This window comes from Chiloscyllium plagiosum, unplaced genomic scaffold (genome assembly GCF_037043375.1).
Source record: "Chiloscyllium plagiosum isolate Xiang-an unplaced genomic scaffold, Cpla_swu_hap1 HiC_scaffold_21, whole genome shotgun sequence".
In the NCBI taxonomy this organism is placed as follows: domain Eukaryota; kingdom Metazoa; phylum Chordata; class Chondrichthyes; order Orectolobiformes; family Hemiscylliidae; genus Chiloscyllium; species Chiloscyllium plagiosum.
In genome coordinates this window covers 56,255,774-56,272,886 of record NW_028270159.1, presented here as the reverse complement: position 1 = coordinate 56,272,886, position 17,113 = coordinate 56,255,774, and the positions used below count along the sequence as shown (strand labels likewise).

The window sequence follows — 17,113 nt, the reverse complement described above, 5'->3', positions numbered from 1 at the left end:
GCTTCGTATGGAACAGATCCACAGTGGACACCATTTCCCTCGTCCTGCACTCACCCCTAAAACATTGAACAACAAGGACACCCACATCAGATTATATGCTCATCGACTACAGCTCCACTTTCAACACAATTATTCCCTCCAAACTGATCTCAAAACTCAGAGCTAGGTCATGGCTCCATCTTCTGCAACCACCTTCTTAGCTTTCTGACTCTCAGACCAAATCAGTGAAAGTAGATCTCCTCCACAATAAAACTCAACACTGAAGCTCCCCAAGAATGCATTCTCAGCGCCCTGCTGCACTCACTACTATGTCGCCAAATTCCGAACAAACGCCATCTGCAAGTTTGCTGACAACACCACTGTGAGAGGACGGATATCAAACAATGATGAGTCAGAATACAGAAAGGAGATTGAGGGCTTGGTGACGTGGTGCAATGAGAATAACTCTCTCTCAACCCCGGCAAAACTAAAGAACTGATTTCTGACCTCAGAAAGGCGAAAGAATGTGCCCCAATCTACATCAATGGACCAGAGGTTGAGAGGGTGGAGAGCGTCTAGTTCCTGGTTCCGAGGGGTGACATTAAACAACAATCTGTCTTGGTCTTCCCACGTAGATACAACGGTCAAGAAGGCACATCGATGCCTCTTCTTTCTCAGGCAGCTCCGGAAATTTGGCATGTCCACAAAGTCCCTCACCAATTCTCGTAAATGCACCATTGAAAGCATACTATACAAGTGCATAACGGCCTGGCATGGCAACTGCTTTTCCCAGGACCGTAAGAAACTACAGGTGGATGTGTGCACAGCCCAGACCAGACCATCATGGAAGCCAACATTCCATCCATGGACTCCATTTCCACGGCCTGTTGCTGCGGAGAGGCTGCCAATGTCATCAAAGACCAATCACACTCCGGCAATGCTGTCCTTCAACCTTGTCCATCAGAAGTTTGAACACATGCACCAGCAGGTCCAAGAACAGCTTCTTCCCTGCCATTATTAGACTGATGAATGGACCCTCTAACTTCAAATAATGCTGATCTCGCTAATGTTAATCTTGACTAACATTTGCCCTCTCTGATGTAACTTGTATACTTTTGTCTAGTTTTTTCTCACCTTATGATCTGTATGTCCTTGCTTCCTATGATCTGCCTGTACTGCTCATAAACAAAGGAGAAAGTGAGGTCTGCAGATGCTGGAGATCAAAGTTGAAACTTTATTGCTGGAACAGCATAGCAGGTCAGGCAGATTCCAGGGAACAGGAGATTCGACGTTTCGGGCACAGGCCCTTCTTCAGGAATGAGCAGAGAGTGTTCAGCAGGAGAAGATAAAAGGTAGGGAGGAGGGACTTGGAGGAGGGGCGTTGGAAATGTGATAGGTGGAAAGAGGTCAAGGTGAGGGTGATAGGTCGGAGTAGGATGGAGGCGGAGAGGTCAAGAAGACGACTGCAGGTCAGGAAGGCGGTGCCGGGCTGGAGGGATTCAGCTGAGACAAGGTGGGGGGAGGGGGGGATGAAGAAACTGGTGAAGTCCAAGTTCATCCCCTGTGGTTGGAGGGTTCCCAGTCGGAAGATAAGACGCTCCTCCTCCGACCGTCGCGTTGTTGTGGTTTGGCGGTGGATGAGTCCAATGACCTGCATATCCTCGGTGGAGTGGGAGGGGGAGTTGAAATGCTGTGCTACAGGGTGGTTGGGTTGGTTCGTCCGGGTGGCCCAGAGGTGCTCTCTGAATCGCTCCGCAAGTAGGCGGCCTGTCTCCCCAATATAGAGGAGGCCACACCGGCTGCAGCGGATGCAGTAGATGTTGTGGGTGGAGGTGCAGGTGAATCTGTGGCGGATATGGAAGTTTCCTTTGGGGCCTTGGACAGAAGTGAGGGGGGAGGTGTGGGCGCAAGTGTTGCACCTCCTGCGGTTGCAAGGGAAGGTGCCGGGAGTGGAGGTTGGGTCGGTGGGGGGTGTGGATCTGACAAGGGAGTCGCGGAGGGAGTGGTCTCTACGGAAAGCTGATAGGGGAGGGGAGGGAAATATATCCTTGGTGCTGGGGTCTGTTTGGAGGTGGCGGAAGTGACGGCGGATGATGCGCTGTACATGGAGATTGGTGGGGTGGTAGGTGAGGACCAGTTGGGTTCTGTCCTGGTGGCGGTTGGAGGGGCGGGGCTCAAGGGCGGAGGAGCGGGAAGTGGAGGAGATGCGGTAGAGGGCACCGTCGACCACGTCGGGGGGGAAATTGCGGTCCTTGAAGAAGGAGGCCATCTGTGGCCTCCTTCTTCATCCACTACACTAACACCTTCCACCCCGACCTCAAATTCACCTGGACAGTCTCGGACTCCTCCCTCCCCTTCCTAGACCTTTCTGTTTCTATCTCAGGCGACCGAATCAACACGGACATCTACTACAAACCAACCGACTCCCACAGCTACCTGGACTACACCTCCTCCCATCCTGCCCCCTGAAACAAAGCCTTTCACTGTACTTAGGTACACCCGACAATAAATCAACCAATTCAAATTCTGGATGGCTTGAAGCAGACAGCATTGTTGTAACCCAGGGAAAACGGAGTCGCGGAAGAGTGTATTGGGAAAAGGCTGGTGTTTGGCATAACCACCAGGAAAGAACTGCTGGACCAAATGGTCTCATCCTCCGCTGTCTATACTGTGCAATTTTATGATGTTTCCCATTCCTCTAGGGGAGAAACAGGGCTAACAAGGGCTGTCAAACCAGGTAACTCAATCCAGGTAACTCAACATGGTCTAGGCCAGGCCACACTGAATTATACAAGATAGTGCAAGACACTGCACCTGTGAGAAAAATCTTTGAAAGAGCTACCTAACTGATCCCATTCCTCTGCTCTTCCCCATTTTTCTGAAAATTTATCCTTTACTACGATGACTGTTCAATTCTCGTTCAAGGTACTATTGAATTTACTTTCCAATTCATTCTGACAGTGCTCCCGGATCATAACCAGCTGCTGCATTAACACATTTGTTTTTCTCACCTCCTCTCTGATTCCTCTGCCAGCCAGTGTGCCCTTGTCACTTGCCACTTTCCAGTCTCCTCTTAACTGCTCTGTCAAAACCTTTTGTAATAATCTTGGACAGTAGTATTAATTACAAAATGTCACAAAAAATGTTTCCACTCCAAAGAGTTAATGAACATTCCCCGAAAACATACGAGATGATTCTCACAGTGCCAGAGACAAAGGTTGGAATGCACACTGCGTTAAGGGTTAATGGCCCAGCTCTGACAGATTGGAATGTAAACGGGATGCAGATATAACCAAAGCAAAATAACTGATGGGGTCTTTCAGCACATGCTGCCAGATTTTCCTGTTCTATTAATAACATTTGTGAATACATTCCCAGCGTACATAAAAAAATCACAGTAAAGAAAACACTTGGGTCAAACTAAGATACTTTTCTCCTTTTGGTGACTCACAAAAGCAGGGCAGGAGCAGGGACATGAGAAAGGCTTTTGTGTTCTCTTCCCCTTAGGGTTCGGTAGGTCAGGGCAATGCAGCATTGACTAACGATCCCAGCTCCAGCACACAATGCTGAGCATTGAGTCCAGGGGGAGGTCACCACTGCTGGCTATGAAATATCACAACTAATTGCATTGTGATACCCTCAAATCAAAACTGACAAGGCCTGAATGTAGATTCTCGGCAGACTCAGCGATATCATGGGGCAGTGAACCATGCCCTGCCTGCCAGGCTGCCCTGCTCATGTGACAATAGCCTCTTTCCCCTCTCCGAGAGCTGACAGTGACAACAGACTCTTTTCTTCTCACAGGAATGTATAGAAAGAGATGGAGAGTCTCATTCAGTTGCAACCAGACACCCTTTCAGACCCTGAAGTGCAGCAGATGACCGTGACACACTAGCTCCCCTGTCAATCATCCCCCTATTCTCCCCGGCACAGCTTGGCTTACTCAGATAGTACTTTGGAAATATCACAGACGCAGCAACACTCAGTATGCTGGCTCTCCCCTCAGTTTTGAGCTTTCAAATGATCCACAAGCAGCCAGGCTATCTCCATAATTTGAATTGAAAAGGAGATGATAAAGTGCCAATGCCACCGAAACTAAAACGTTCGACCCTCTGAGCAGATGCACACTGGAGGGAAAATGTAGAAAAGCTTCTGACTGGATTCAACATTACAGGTAAAAGAAAAGTTCTACTATGCACTCAAACATGGCTACTTAGCGCCTTGGCAAAGGCAATGGGGATTACAGCATGTCCAGGCACTGACTGAAAGGGCTGATCTTTCCACTCAGTCATGAAGACACCGCTGGTGACTCCAGCAAAATATAAGCTGCACAAGATATAAGCTGCATCACACAATATTGTTCAGGCAAATTATTGAATGCAACTGGAAGAGACTGCATACACACTATTCTGATGTGAAATGGGGAACTGTCTAGCTGAACATACCCAGCCAGGAAAGAGAAATAATATTACTGAATATTAGCATACTGTTAAACAACACATTGTGGAAAGTATCACTTCCTACAACAAAGCACAGGTTTTCTTAATATTCAAAGTTTGTGAGAAGATTTGTAGCTCGGGTGCTCGTTGTTGTGGTTCTGTTCGCTGAGCTGGGAATTTGTGTTGCAGACGTTTCATCCCCTGTCTAGGTGACATCCTCAGTGCTTGGGAGCCTCCTGTGAAGCGCTTCTGTGATGTTTCCTCCGGCATTTATAGTGATTTGTATCTGCCACTTCCGGTTGTCAGCACAGGTTTTCTTAGTATTCAAAGAATCAAGGGAATGTAGACTTGCAGGGATAGGGCCGCATGCGCTTCGGAAAATCAGTGTGGATATGCTAGGCCGAATGGCCTGCTTCCACACTGGAGGGATTCTATGAGTCTGCACCAAACCTCCAAACAGCATCCTATCCATACTTACTATCCTACCTTATCCCCCAACCTTGCATTTCCCATGGCTAATCCACCCAGCCTACATATCCCTAGACACTATGGGCAATTTAGCATGGCTAATCCACCTTAATCTGCACATCTTTGGACTGTGGGAGAAAAGCAGAGCACCTGGAGGAAACCCACGTAAACATGTGGAGAACATGCAAAATCCACCCAGACAGTCATCCAAGGCTGGAATCAAACCCAAGTCTCTAGCGATGTGAAGTAGTAATGCTAGCCATTGAGCCACTGTGCTGCACAGTTGTGGAAGCCCAAAAACTCAACTGAGTTTCCCTCACAAATAGTACAGAGAGGAACCTCGATTATCCAAAGGAGACGGGTGGAGAGTATTTTGTTTGGTTAATCGAACGCCAAATAACACAGTCAGCCAAGCATTGGGACCTTGTCATCTTGTTCAGAGAATCGAAAATTCAGTTAATCGAATGCTGGATAATCGAGATTCCTCTGTAGTCCACGATAAATCTCACCTCTTTGTATTTGCCCTTGATACATAGATTATTGATCAGACCAAGTTGGGAGGATTTGTCAGCCTTGTCCACTTCATACAGGCTGGCCAGCTGATCCAGCATGTTTGCAGGAACCTCCGTGAGCAAAGAGAACACTCTCGCTTGCAGCTTGGCTGACTTCAAGATCTGTTTAAAAACAAAAAGCTGGTGCCAAGAACAATAATCATAGAAATACCACGAGCAGTAAAAACCCCCACTGATTCACTAATAATTGTGAAGGAAGGAAATCTGCCACTCTGAGTCGGTCTGGCCTACATTTAATTCTAGTCCTACAGTAACGCGACCAACACTGAACTACCTTCTGAAATAGCTGAGCAAGACACTCTGTTTAATCAGAACCTCTACAACAGACTGAATTCAAGGCAGTAGTTCACCATCACATTTTTAAGTGCAATTAGGGTGGGCAATAAATGTTAGCTATATCAAAAATACTTACAGGTTTTGAATGAATAAATAAAAAAAACTGAACAGAACTTTCTCACAATCATTTATTGTCATTGGTTAGAATTATTAAAATGGTTTCATAAATTGCTAAGTTTTGGGGTGCAGTTTAATTGCTGAAAATTTCTGTTCTTTTGACTATCATTCATAGGCTGACAGGAGGAGAGATGAAACCAAAGTCACTGAAATGAAATATGTCTCTGAGTCTTAAAAGGCAGGAAGATTTACAAAGATGTGTGGGACTGAGGGCAAAGCCATGGGGATGTTAAACAGAAGATCACTAATGTTAGAGGAGAAAGTGAGGTCTCCAGGTGCTGGAGATCAGAGCTGAAAATGTGTTGCTGGAAAAGCGCAGCAGGTCAGGCAGCATCCAGGGAACAGGAGAATCGACGTTTCGGGCATAAGCCCTTCTTCAGGAATGCCCGAAACGTCGATTCTCCTGTTCCCTGGATGCTGCCTGACCTGCTGCGCTTTTCCAGCAACACATTTTCAGATCACTAATGTTACTTTGGTATAGGACATTGTCTTCCCTTTGCAGTTGACTTGTTTACCCCTAGGGAAGTTATTTACCCAGACAACCAGCGGACGCTACATATGAAAGCAGAACTCTTCCTTAAACGGATGTTCAAAGACAAACAGGGAAAGGCAGACAAAGGGATAGATTTATTTTAAAAATGGTGAATTTCTTTCTGAAGCTACCAGAAGAAATGCATTAAGGGAACCACAATGGCTCACAAATTCAGTATTTTTCTGTCAAGTCTGACGCGTTTCCTTTAGATAATTGAACAGTAAGTTACAATGTTAACCACTTCCCTCAACCCACTGACATTAAAACTCCTAATGATTGAGTGTTCAGGGCAGGGCACAATGCAAAGTGCTGGATTGTTTACGCATTTGCCAACCTGCTGGACTCTGCCATCGTCTTTGATCCAATTGCAGAACTGGTCGATGATGTAATGTGCCAGGGACTGTGGCTTTCCCTTCCTCCAGTTCCTCCAGTCATGGCAGTTCTCCAACATGACCAGGAGCCCTTCCAGTGGGTCAGTGAGAGAAGCAAATCCTCGCCTCGCTGCTTCTGGGAGCTGGGGAGACAAAGGGAGGGTGAACAAAAAGAGGGAGGCCCCTAATCGGCAAGTAGACAAAAGGAGACTGCTAATTTATTCAGTGAGGTAACTGTTGCTCTCTGTCCCCCATCCCACTTGCTGTGACAGTGTACAGCAATCCAGATTCCTTAACACTTCATTTCACCGCAACAGCAGCCTGTGAAAAGGCAATTGTCTGCATTAATTATCCCGTAAACATGCAAAATGTCACAATGCCCTGCACCACCACAGACAAAAGATGCTTTCAGTGCCTGGCATTTACAGGGTAGACAGACGCTTTTAGGGAGCTGCTTTGCAAGGGCCATGTTCCTTCAAACTTCCCTTCCCAGCAGACTGTAAGGAAACAAAGAACGGGGACAAGTGAGACACTCACACTCGCTAACTACCTTCCTGCAATCAAAATAGGCAGTGTGTGCACTAAGAGAGCAGAGGAGCAGGAGCGGACGTGCTGAGGATATAAGTGTAACATAGCGATGCTTACACAGCTGATGATCCTAAAATGTCCACCGTGAAAGTAATTACATAATTGCATGGTTTTTTTTCACTAATTATTAAATTTCGACATTAATATAACCAATAAATAGTCATTAACAAGAGCTCACTCCAGTGTCTGAGGCAGAAATTCCCACTTACACAAACCAGATTTGGAGATGCTGGTGTTGGACTGGGGTGTACAAAGTTAAAAATCACACACCACCAGGTTATAGTCCAACAGGTTTAATTGGAAGCACTAGCTTTCAGAGCGCTGCTCCTTCATCAGGTGTTTGTGGAGTGTACAGTTGTAAGATACACAGAGCAAAAGTTTACAGTGTGATGTAACTGAAATTATGCATTGAAAAATTCCTTGATTGTTTGTTAAGTCTCTCATCTGTAAGAATGACCATGTTGGTTTCACTTCTTACATATGTAAATCGCAAAACATTTTTTTATATAAGTTACATTCTCAGATGAACTTTAACAATTGGTGTCAGCCGAGATAAGGTGTTGAAGGTGTTAGACCACTGTGTGTTGCTGTCTGTGTCATAATGTTTAGATTGATTCTAATCTAAAAAATGAATTAACAGAAACTTACATGGATTCATGCAGTTTTTGAGCAAAGTACGCCATGTTCTTCGCAGCCTGCAACACATTATCAACGAGGATGAGCACCTGGCCAAGACCTTCCCCACACCTCCACTGCTTGCCTTTAAACAAGCACCAAACTTCAAACAGATCACTGTTCGGAGCAAACTGCCTAACTTTCAGGAGCTTCTTCAAGGAAGGCATCCTTGTAAGAGGATTCGCAGTAGGTTGAAATCTTCGAGGAGAAAGTGAGGTCTGCAGATGCTGGAGATCAAAGTTGAAACTTTATTGCTGGAACAGCACAGCAGGTCAGGCAGCATCCAGGGAACAGGAGATTGAAATCTTCGAGGAGAAAGTGAGGTCTGCAGATGCTGGAGATCCTGAAGAAGGGCCTGTGCCCGAAACGTCGAATCTCCTGTTCCCTGGATGCTGCCTGACCTGCTGTGCTGTTCCAGCAATAAAGTTTCAACTTTGATCTCCAGCATCTGCAGACCTCACTTTCTCCCCTAACTTTCAGGACAACTCCATACAACCCTGTCATGGTAGGCGCTGCAAGACATGTCAGAGTGTGGACATAGATACCACCATTACATGTACCATTTCATTGGTGAAACCGAGCAGAGGCCACGGCAACGGATGAATGGGCGCCGCAGAACAATCAACAGACAGGAGTGTTCCCTCCCAGTTGGGGAACACTTCAGCGGTCCAGGACATTCGATCTTGGACCTTCAGGTGACCATCCTCCAAGGTGGACATCGGGACAGGCAGCAGCGAAAATTGGCCGAGCAGAGGCTAATAGTTAAGATCGGTACCCATCGGGAGAGCCTCAACCGGGACCTTGGGTTCATGTCACACTACAGGTGACCTCATTGCACACCACACACACACATGCACGCAGACACTCGTATACACACACAGACACTCCTATACACACACACACTCCCACACGCACCCTCTCACAGACTTAGACACCTTTACACTCTCACACACACACATATACACTCTCACTCACAGACACTCAACCACCCACCCCACACACACAAACCCACATGCACACATATGTTTGCGGAGTGATTTTATACTTGCAGAGTTACATTGTACTTTGCTCAAAAACTGCATGAATTCTTGTAAGATTCTGTTAATTCATTTTTTAGATTAGAATCAGTCTGAATATTATGGCACAGACAGCAACACACAGGGGGCTAACACCTTCAACACTTTATCTGGCTGACACCAATTGTTAAAGTTCACCTGAGAATGGAACGCTTAAAAAAAAGTTTTGCAATTTACATATGGAAGAAGTGAAACTAACATGGTCAATCTAACAGATGAGAGACTTAACAAACGATCAAGGTACTTTTCAACGTATAATTTCAGTTATATCACACTGTAAACTTTTGCGATAAGTTCTGTATCTTAAACTGTGTACTCCACAACCACAAAATGAAGGAGCAGCGCTCCGAAAGCTAGTGCTTCCAATTAAACCTGTTGGACTATAACCTGGTGTTGTGTGATTTTTAACTTAACACAAACCAGTGAAAGAGAGAGAGAGAAATCCCAATCTCTCAAATCCCAAACAGAGAGAAATCCCTAATCATACAAACCTCAGAGAGATTATATGTTTTATTGAGATATGTCTCTTGATTAAACTTAAAATATACGCCATAACTATTAATTAAATCTGGGGCAGTGTTTTGTAGAGGAATAAGACGGTGTTATTTTCTGGGTCTGTAGATCGTGAAGGAGCAAAATGCCTTAAGTAGAGTGATATGCTCTTCTTCTCGGGTTTGGGAGTTTAGGGAGAGTTTACGCGTTACTGAGGATTATATCTGCAATAAATGCCGTTGGTTGCGAATCCTATCAGATCGAATAGATCAGTTGGAGAGACAGTTAGAAACAATGAGGAATTTACAAGAGCAAGGGGATGTGATGGATGGCAGTTATAGGAAGGGGGAAAAGTCACAGATACAGACACATAGATGGGTTAACCCCAGGAAAGGTTAGAGAGATAGGCGGTTAGTGCAGGAGTCTTCTGTGGATATCCCTATTTCAAATAAGTATGCTGTTTTGGAAAAGGTAGGGGGTGATGGATTCTCAGGGGAAGGTAGTTCAAACAGCCAAGTTTCTGGTATAGAGACTGGCTCTAATGCAATGAAGGGTATGTCGAGTTCCAAGAGATCAATTGTGTTAGGAGACTCTCTAGTCTGAGTACAGACAGACGTTCCTGTGGCCAGCAGCGAAAAATCAGAATGGTGTGTTGCTTCCCTCGTGCCAGATTCAATGATGTCTCAGAGAGAGTGCAGAATGTTCTCAAGGGGGAGAGGAGCCAGCAGGAGGTCATTGTACACATTGGAACCAACAATATAGGAAGGAAAAAGGTTGAGATCCTGAAGGGAGATTACAGAGAGTTAGGCAGGAATTTAAAAAGAAGGTCCTCAAGAGCAGTAATATCTGGATTACTCCAAGTACTAAGAGCTAGTGAGAGCAGGAATAGGAGGATAGAGCAAATGAATGCATGACAGACGAGCTGGTGTATGGGAGAAGGATTCACAGTTTGGATCTTTGGAAGCTGTTTTGGGGTAGAAGTGACCTGTGCAAGGACGGATTGCACCTAAATTCATCGAGGGCCAAAGGGCCTGTACTGCGCTGTATTCTTCTAAATTGGAAGGGGACTAATATACTGACAGGGAGATTTCCTCGAGGTGCTCGGGAGGATTTAAACAAGGTGGGGGGCAGGGACACAGGGAGATAGCGATGAAAGAGATCAATCTGACACTAGTACAGTTGAGAACAGAAGTGAGTCAAACAAGACAGGCAGGGAGAAGGTAGGACGAATAAATTAAACTGCATTTATTTCAATGCAAGGGGTCTAACAGAGTAGGCAGATGAACTCAGGGCATGGTCAGGAACATGGGACTGGGATATTATAACAATTACAGAAACATGGCTCAGGGATGGGCAGGACTGGCAGCTTAATGTTCCAGGATACAAATGCTACAGGAAGGATAGAAAGGGAGGCAAGAGAGGAGAGGGAGTGGCATTACAGCTGTGCTGAGGGAGGATATTCCTGGAAATATATCCAAGGAAGTTATTTGGGTGGAACTGAGAAATAAGAAAGGGATGATCACCTTATTGGGATTGTATTATAGGTCCCTTAACAGTCAGAGGGAAATTGAGAAACAAATTAATAAGGAGATCTCAGTTATCTGTAAGAATAATAGGGTGGTTATGGTAGAGGGTTTTAACTTTCCAGACATTGACTGGGACTGCCATAGTGTTAAGGGTTTAGATGGACAGGAATTTGTTAAGTGTGTGCAAGAAAATATTCTGATTCAGTATGTGGATATACCGACCAGAGAAGGTGCAAAACGTGACCTACTCTTGGGAAATAAGGCAGGGCAGGTGACTGAGGTGTCAGAGGGGGAGCACTTTGGCGTCAGCGACCATAATTCTATTAGATTTAAAATAGTGATGGAAAAGGATAGACCAGATCTAAAAGTTGAAGTTCTAAATTGGAGAAAGGCCAAGTTTGACAGTATTTGGCAAGAACTTTCAAAAGCTGATTGGAGGCAGATGTTCGCAGGTAAATGGACGGCTGGAAAATGGGAAGCCTTCAGAAATGAGATAACAAGAATCCAGAGAATGTATATCCCTGTTAGGGTGAAAGGAAAGGCTGGTAGGTAAAGGGAATACTGGATGACGAAAGCAATTGAGGGTTTGGTTAAGAAAAAGGAGGTATAGACAGGATAGACTGAGTGAATCCTTAGAAGAGTATAAAGGCAGTAGGAATATATTTAAGAGTGAAATCAGGAGGACAAAAAGGGGACATGAGATAGCTTTGGGAAATGGAGTTAAGGAGAATCCAAAGGGTTTTTACAAACACATTAAGGTCAATAGGACCCCTCAAAGATCAGTGAGGCGGTCTTTGTGTGGAGCCACAGAAAATGGGGGAGATACTAAACGAGTGTTTTGCATCAGTATTTACTGCGGAAAAGGACATGGAAGATGTACAGCACAGAAACAGACCCTTCGGTCCAACCCGACCAGATATCGCAACCCAACCTAGCCCTACCTGCCAATACCCGGCCTACATCCCTCCAAACGCTTCCTATTCATATACCTATCCAAATTCCTTTTAAATGTTGCAATTGTACCAGCCTCCACCACTTCCTCTGGCAGCTCATTCCTTACACATACCACCCTCTGCGTGAAAAAGTTGCCCCTTAGGTCTCTTTTATATCTTTCCCCTCGCATGCTAAACCTGTGTCCTCTAGTTCTGGACTCCCACACCCCAGGGAAAAGACATTGTCTATTTACCCTATCCATGCCCCTCATAATTTTGTAAACCTCTAGAAGGTCACCCTTCAGCCTCTGACGCTCCAGGGAAAACAGCCCCAAACTATTCAGCCTCTCCCTCTAGCTCAAATCCTCCAACCCTGGCAACATCCTTGTAAATCTTTTCTGAACCCTTTCAAGTTTCATAACATTTTTCTGATAGGAACAAGACCAGAACTGCACGCAATATTCCAACAGTGGCCTAACTAATGTCCTGTACAGCTGCAACATGGCCTCCCAACTCCTGTACTCAATACTTTGACCAATAAAGGAAAGCATACCAAATGCCTTCTTCACTATCATATCTATCTGCGACTCCACTTTCAAGGAGCTATGAACCTGCACTCCAAGGTCTCTTTGTTCAACAACACTCCCTAGGACGTTACCATTAAGTGTATAAGTCCTGCTAAGATTTGCTTTCCCAAAATGCAGCACCTCGCATTTATCTGAATTAAACTCCATCTGCCACTTCTCAGCCCATTGGCCCACCTGATCAAGATCCCATTGTAATCTGAGGTAACCTTCTTCACTGTCCACTACACCTCCAATTTTGGTGTTATCTGCAAACTTACTAACTGTACCTCTTATGCTCACATCCAAATCATTTATGTAAATGACAAAAAGTAGTGGACCCAGCACCGATCCTTGTGGCACTCCATTGGTCACAGGCCTCCAGTCTAAAAAACAACCCTCCACCACCACCCTCTGTCTTCTACCTTTGAGCCAGTTCTGTATCCAAATGGCTAGTCCTCCCTATATTCCGTGAGATCTAACTTTACTGACCAGACTACCATGGGGAACCTTGTCAAATGCCTAACTGAAGTCCATATAGATTCACATCTACTGCTCTGCCCTCATCAATCCTCTTTGTTACTTCTTCAATAATCTCAATCAAGTTTGTGAGACATGATTTCCCACGCACAAAGCAATGTTGACTATCCCTAATCAGTCCTTGCCTTTCCAAATACATGTACATCCTAACCCTCAGGATTCCCTCCAACAACTTGCCCACCACCGACGTCAGGCTCACTAGTCTATAGTTCCCTGGCTTGTCCTTACCACCCTTCTTAAACAGTGGCACTACGTCAGCCAACCTCCAGTCTTCCGGCACCTCACCTGTGACTATCAATGATACGCATATCTCAGCAAGAGGCCCAGCCATCACTTGCCCAGCTTCCCACAGAGTTCTCGGGTACACCTGATCAGGTCCTGGGGATTTATCCACCTTTATGCATTTCAAGACATCCAGCACTTCCCTCCTCTGTAATATGGACATTTTTCAAGATGTCATCATCTACTTCCCTACATTCTATATCTTCCATGTCCTTTTCCACAGTAAATACTGACGCAAAATACTCGTTTAGTATCTCCCCCATTTTCTGCGACTCCACACAAAGGCTGCCTTGCTGATTTTTGAGGGGCCCTATTCTCTCTCTAGTTACCCTTTTGTCCTTAATGTATTTGTAAAAACCCTTTGGTTCTCCTTAACTCTATTTGCCAAAGGTATCTCATGTCCCCTTTCTGCCTTCCTGATTTCCCTCTTAAGTATACTCCAACTGCCTTTATACTCTTCTAAGGATTCACTCGATCTATCCTGTCTGTACCTGACAAAGGCTTCCTTCTTTTTCTTAACCAAACCCACAATTTTCTTCATCATACCTATACCTACCAGCCTTTCCTTCCACCCTCACAGGAATATACATTCTCTGGATTCTCGTTATCTCATTTCTGAAGTATTCCCATTTTCCAGCCGTCCCTTTACCTGCGAACATCTACCCCCAAACAGCTTTTGAAAGTTCTTGCCTAATACCGTCAAACTTGGCCTTTCTCCAATTTAGAACTTCAACTTTTAGATCTGGTCTATCCTTTTCCATCACTATTTTAAATCTAATAAAATTATGGTCGCTGACGCCAAAGTGCTCCCCCTCTGACACCTCAGTCACCTGCCCTGCCTTATTTCCCAAGAGTAGGTCACGTTTTGCACCTTCTCTGGTCGGTATATCCACATACTGAATCAGAAAATTTTCTTGCACACACTTAAATTCCTGTCCATCTAAACCCTTAACACTATGGCAGTCCCAGTCTATGTTTGGAAAGTTAAAATCCCCTACCATAACCACCCTATTATTCTTACAGATAACTGAGATCTCCTTATTAATTTGTTTCTCAATTTCCCTCTGACTGTTAAGGGACCTATAATACAATCCCAATAAGGTGATCATCCCTTTCTTATTTCTCAGTTCCACCCAAATAACTTCTCTCGATGTATGTCCAGGAATATCCTCCCTCAGCACAGCTGTAATGCTATCCCTTATCAAAAATGCAACTCCCTCTCCTCTCTTGCCTCCCTTTCTATCCTTCCTGTAGCATTTGTATCCTGGAACATTAAGCTGCCAGTCCTGCCCATCCCTGAGCCATGTTTCTGTAATTTCTATGATATCCCAGTCCCATGTTCCTAACCATGCCGAGTTCATCTGCCTTCCCTGTTCGGCCCCTTGCATTGAAATAAATGCAGTTTAATTTATTAGTCCTACCTTGTCCCTGCCCGCCCTGACTGTTTGACTCGCTTATGTTCTCAACTGTACCAGTGTCAGATTGATCTCTGTCATCACTATCTCCCTGTGCCCCACTCCCCACCCCCCACCTTACTAATTTAAATCCTCCCGAGCACCTCGAGCAAATCTCCCTGCCAGTATATTAGTTCCCTTCCAATTTAGGTGCAATCCATCCTTGCACAGGTCACTTCTACCCCAAAACAGCTTCCAAAGATCCAAACTGTGAATCCTTCTCCCATACACCAGCTCCTCAGCCATGCATTCATTAGCTCTATCCTCCTATTCCTACCCTCACTCGCTCGTAGCACCAGGAATAATCCAGTTATTACTACTCTCGAGGACCTCCTTTTTAAATTCCTGCCTAACTCTCTATAATCTTCCTTCCAAATCTCAACCTTTCCCTTCCTATGTCGTTGGTCCCAATGTGGACAATGACCTGTTGCTGGCCCCTCTCCCCCAGGAGAACATTCTGCACCCTCTATCTTAAATGTACTCAATAACTTGGCCTCCACAGGCTTCCACAACAATGAGCTCCAGAGGTTAACACCCTGTATTGAAAAAATTCCTCATCTCAGTTCTAAAGGATCATTCCTTCACTCTGAGGATGTGCCCTTGTCCTAACCTCTTCCACTAGTGGAAACATCTTCTCCATGCCCACTCTATTCAGGCTTCTACGTATTCTAAGTTTCAATCAGATTCCCCTTCATTCTTCTAACTTCGAGTACACACCCAGAGTCCACAAGTGATCCTCATATGGCAAGCCCTGCATCCCGGGGTCATTCTTGTAAACCTCATGTGGACTCCCTCCAACACCAGCTAACCCTTCCTTAGATACAGAGCCAAAAGTGCTTACAATATTCCAAATGCAGTCTGATCAGAGCCTTCGAGGTAAGAAAAAACTGCAGACGCTGGAATCCAAAGCAGAAGCCCACGTTTCGGGTGTAACCCTTCTTCAGGACTGAAGAACATCAAATTCTGCACCTCCTGATGCTGCTGGGCTTGCTGTGTTCTTCCAGCCTCCTGCCTGTCTGATCAGAGCCTTATACAGCTTCAGTAGTACATCTCTGCTTGCATTCTAGCCCTCTTGAAATGAATGCTAATATTAATGCATTCCTATCCATGTTAAAATTCAGAGAATTCTGAACTAGGACACCCAGTTCCTTTGTACTTCAGATTTCGGAAGCCTTTCCCTGCTTAGAAAATAATCTACTTCCTACCAAAGTGCAAAACCTCTCACTTTCCCACATTATAATTCATCTGCCACTTCTTTATCTGCTGTCTCAGCCGATTCAAGTCTTTCTGCAGCCTCCCACTACCTGACGCTCCACCTGTCTTTGTGTCATGTGTAAACTTTGCAACAATGCCCTCAGTCCCATTGTCCAGATCACTGATATATAACGCAAACAAATTGTGGCCCCAGCACAGGTCCCCTGTGGAACTCCATGGGTCACTGGCCGCAATCCTGAAATAGACCTCTTTATCCCAACTCTCTGCCTTCTGCCAGTCAGCCAATCCTCTCTCTGTGCCAGTACCTTGCCCCTAGTACTTATTTTAGCAACTTCCTGGATGGCACCTTGCCAAAGGCCTTCTGGAAAGCCAAAGAGATCACATCCACTGGCTCGCCTTTGTTTAATTTGCTTGTTACTTCTACAAGTAATTCTAACAGATTTGTCAGGCATGACCTCTCCTTGATGAAGCTGTGCTGGCTGAGCCCTATATAACAATGCAACTCCAAGTATACTGCAATCTCATCCTTTATAATGAGCTCTGAAATCTTATCAATTACTGTGGTCAAGCTAGTTGGCTCATTGCCTCCTGTCTTCTGCCTCCCCCATTTCTTAAACAGGGGTGTTACATTACCCACTTCTCAGTACTCTGGGACCCTCCCTGACTCCACTGATTCCTCAAAGATCACTACCAAGCTCGCCAAAATCTCTTTAGCTATCTCCATCAGAACTCAGAGGTGTCGCCCAAATGGTTCAGGTGAGTTATCCTATCTTCAGATCTATCAGCTTCCCCACCACCTTCTCCTTAGTAATGGCTCCCACACCTACCTACTTTCAAAGTTCTGGGGTCATCCATTATGAAAACTGATGCAAACTACCTATCAGTTGCTCGTTAAAAATCACACAACACCAGGTATAGTCCAACAGGTTTAATTGGAAACACACTAGCTTTCGGAG

The 17,113-nt window shown here is 45.2% G+C and overlaps 1 protein-coding gene across 5 annotated transcripts in view; it reads right to left on the bottom strand.

Annotated features, from left to right (window-relative positions):
* Nucleotides 1-17,113, bottom strand: part of exd3 (exonuclease 3'-5' domain containing 3) — a 451,102-nt gene that overhangs the window by 327,706 nt on the left and 106,283 nt on the right. For all 5 annotated transcript variants that reach the window (XM_087998598.1, XM_087998600.1, XM_087998602.1 and 2 more), the window contains 2 exons: nucleotides 6,778-6,957; nucleotides 5,396-5,560 (listed from right to left, as the gene is read on the bottom strand). In XM_087998598.1, the coding sequence (XP_087854724.1) occupies nucleotides 5,396-5,560; nucleotides 6,778-6,957 (345 nt within the window). The remainder of the gene's footprint in view (nucleotides 1-5,395; nucleotides 5,561-6,777; nucleotides 6,958-17,113) is intronic.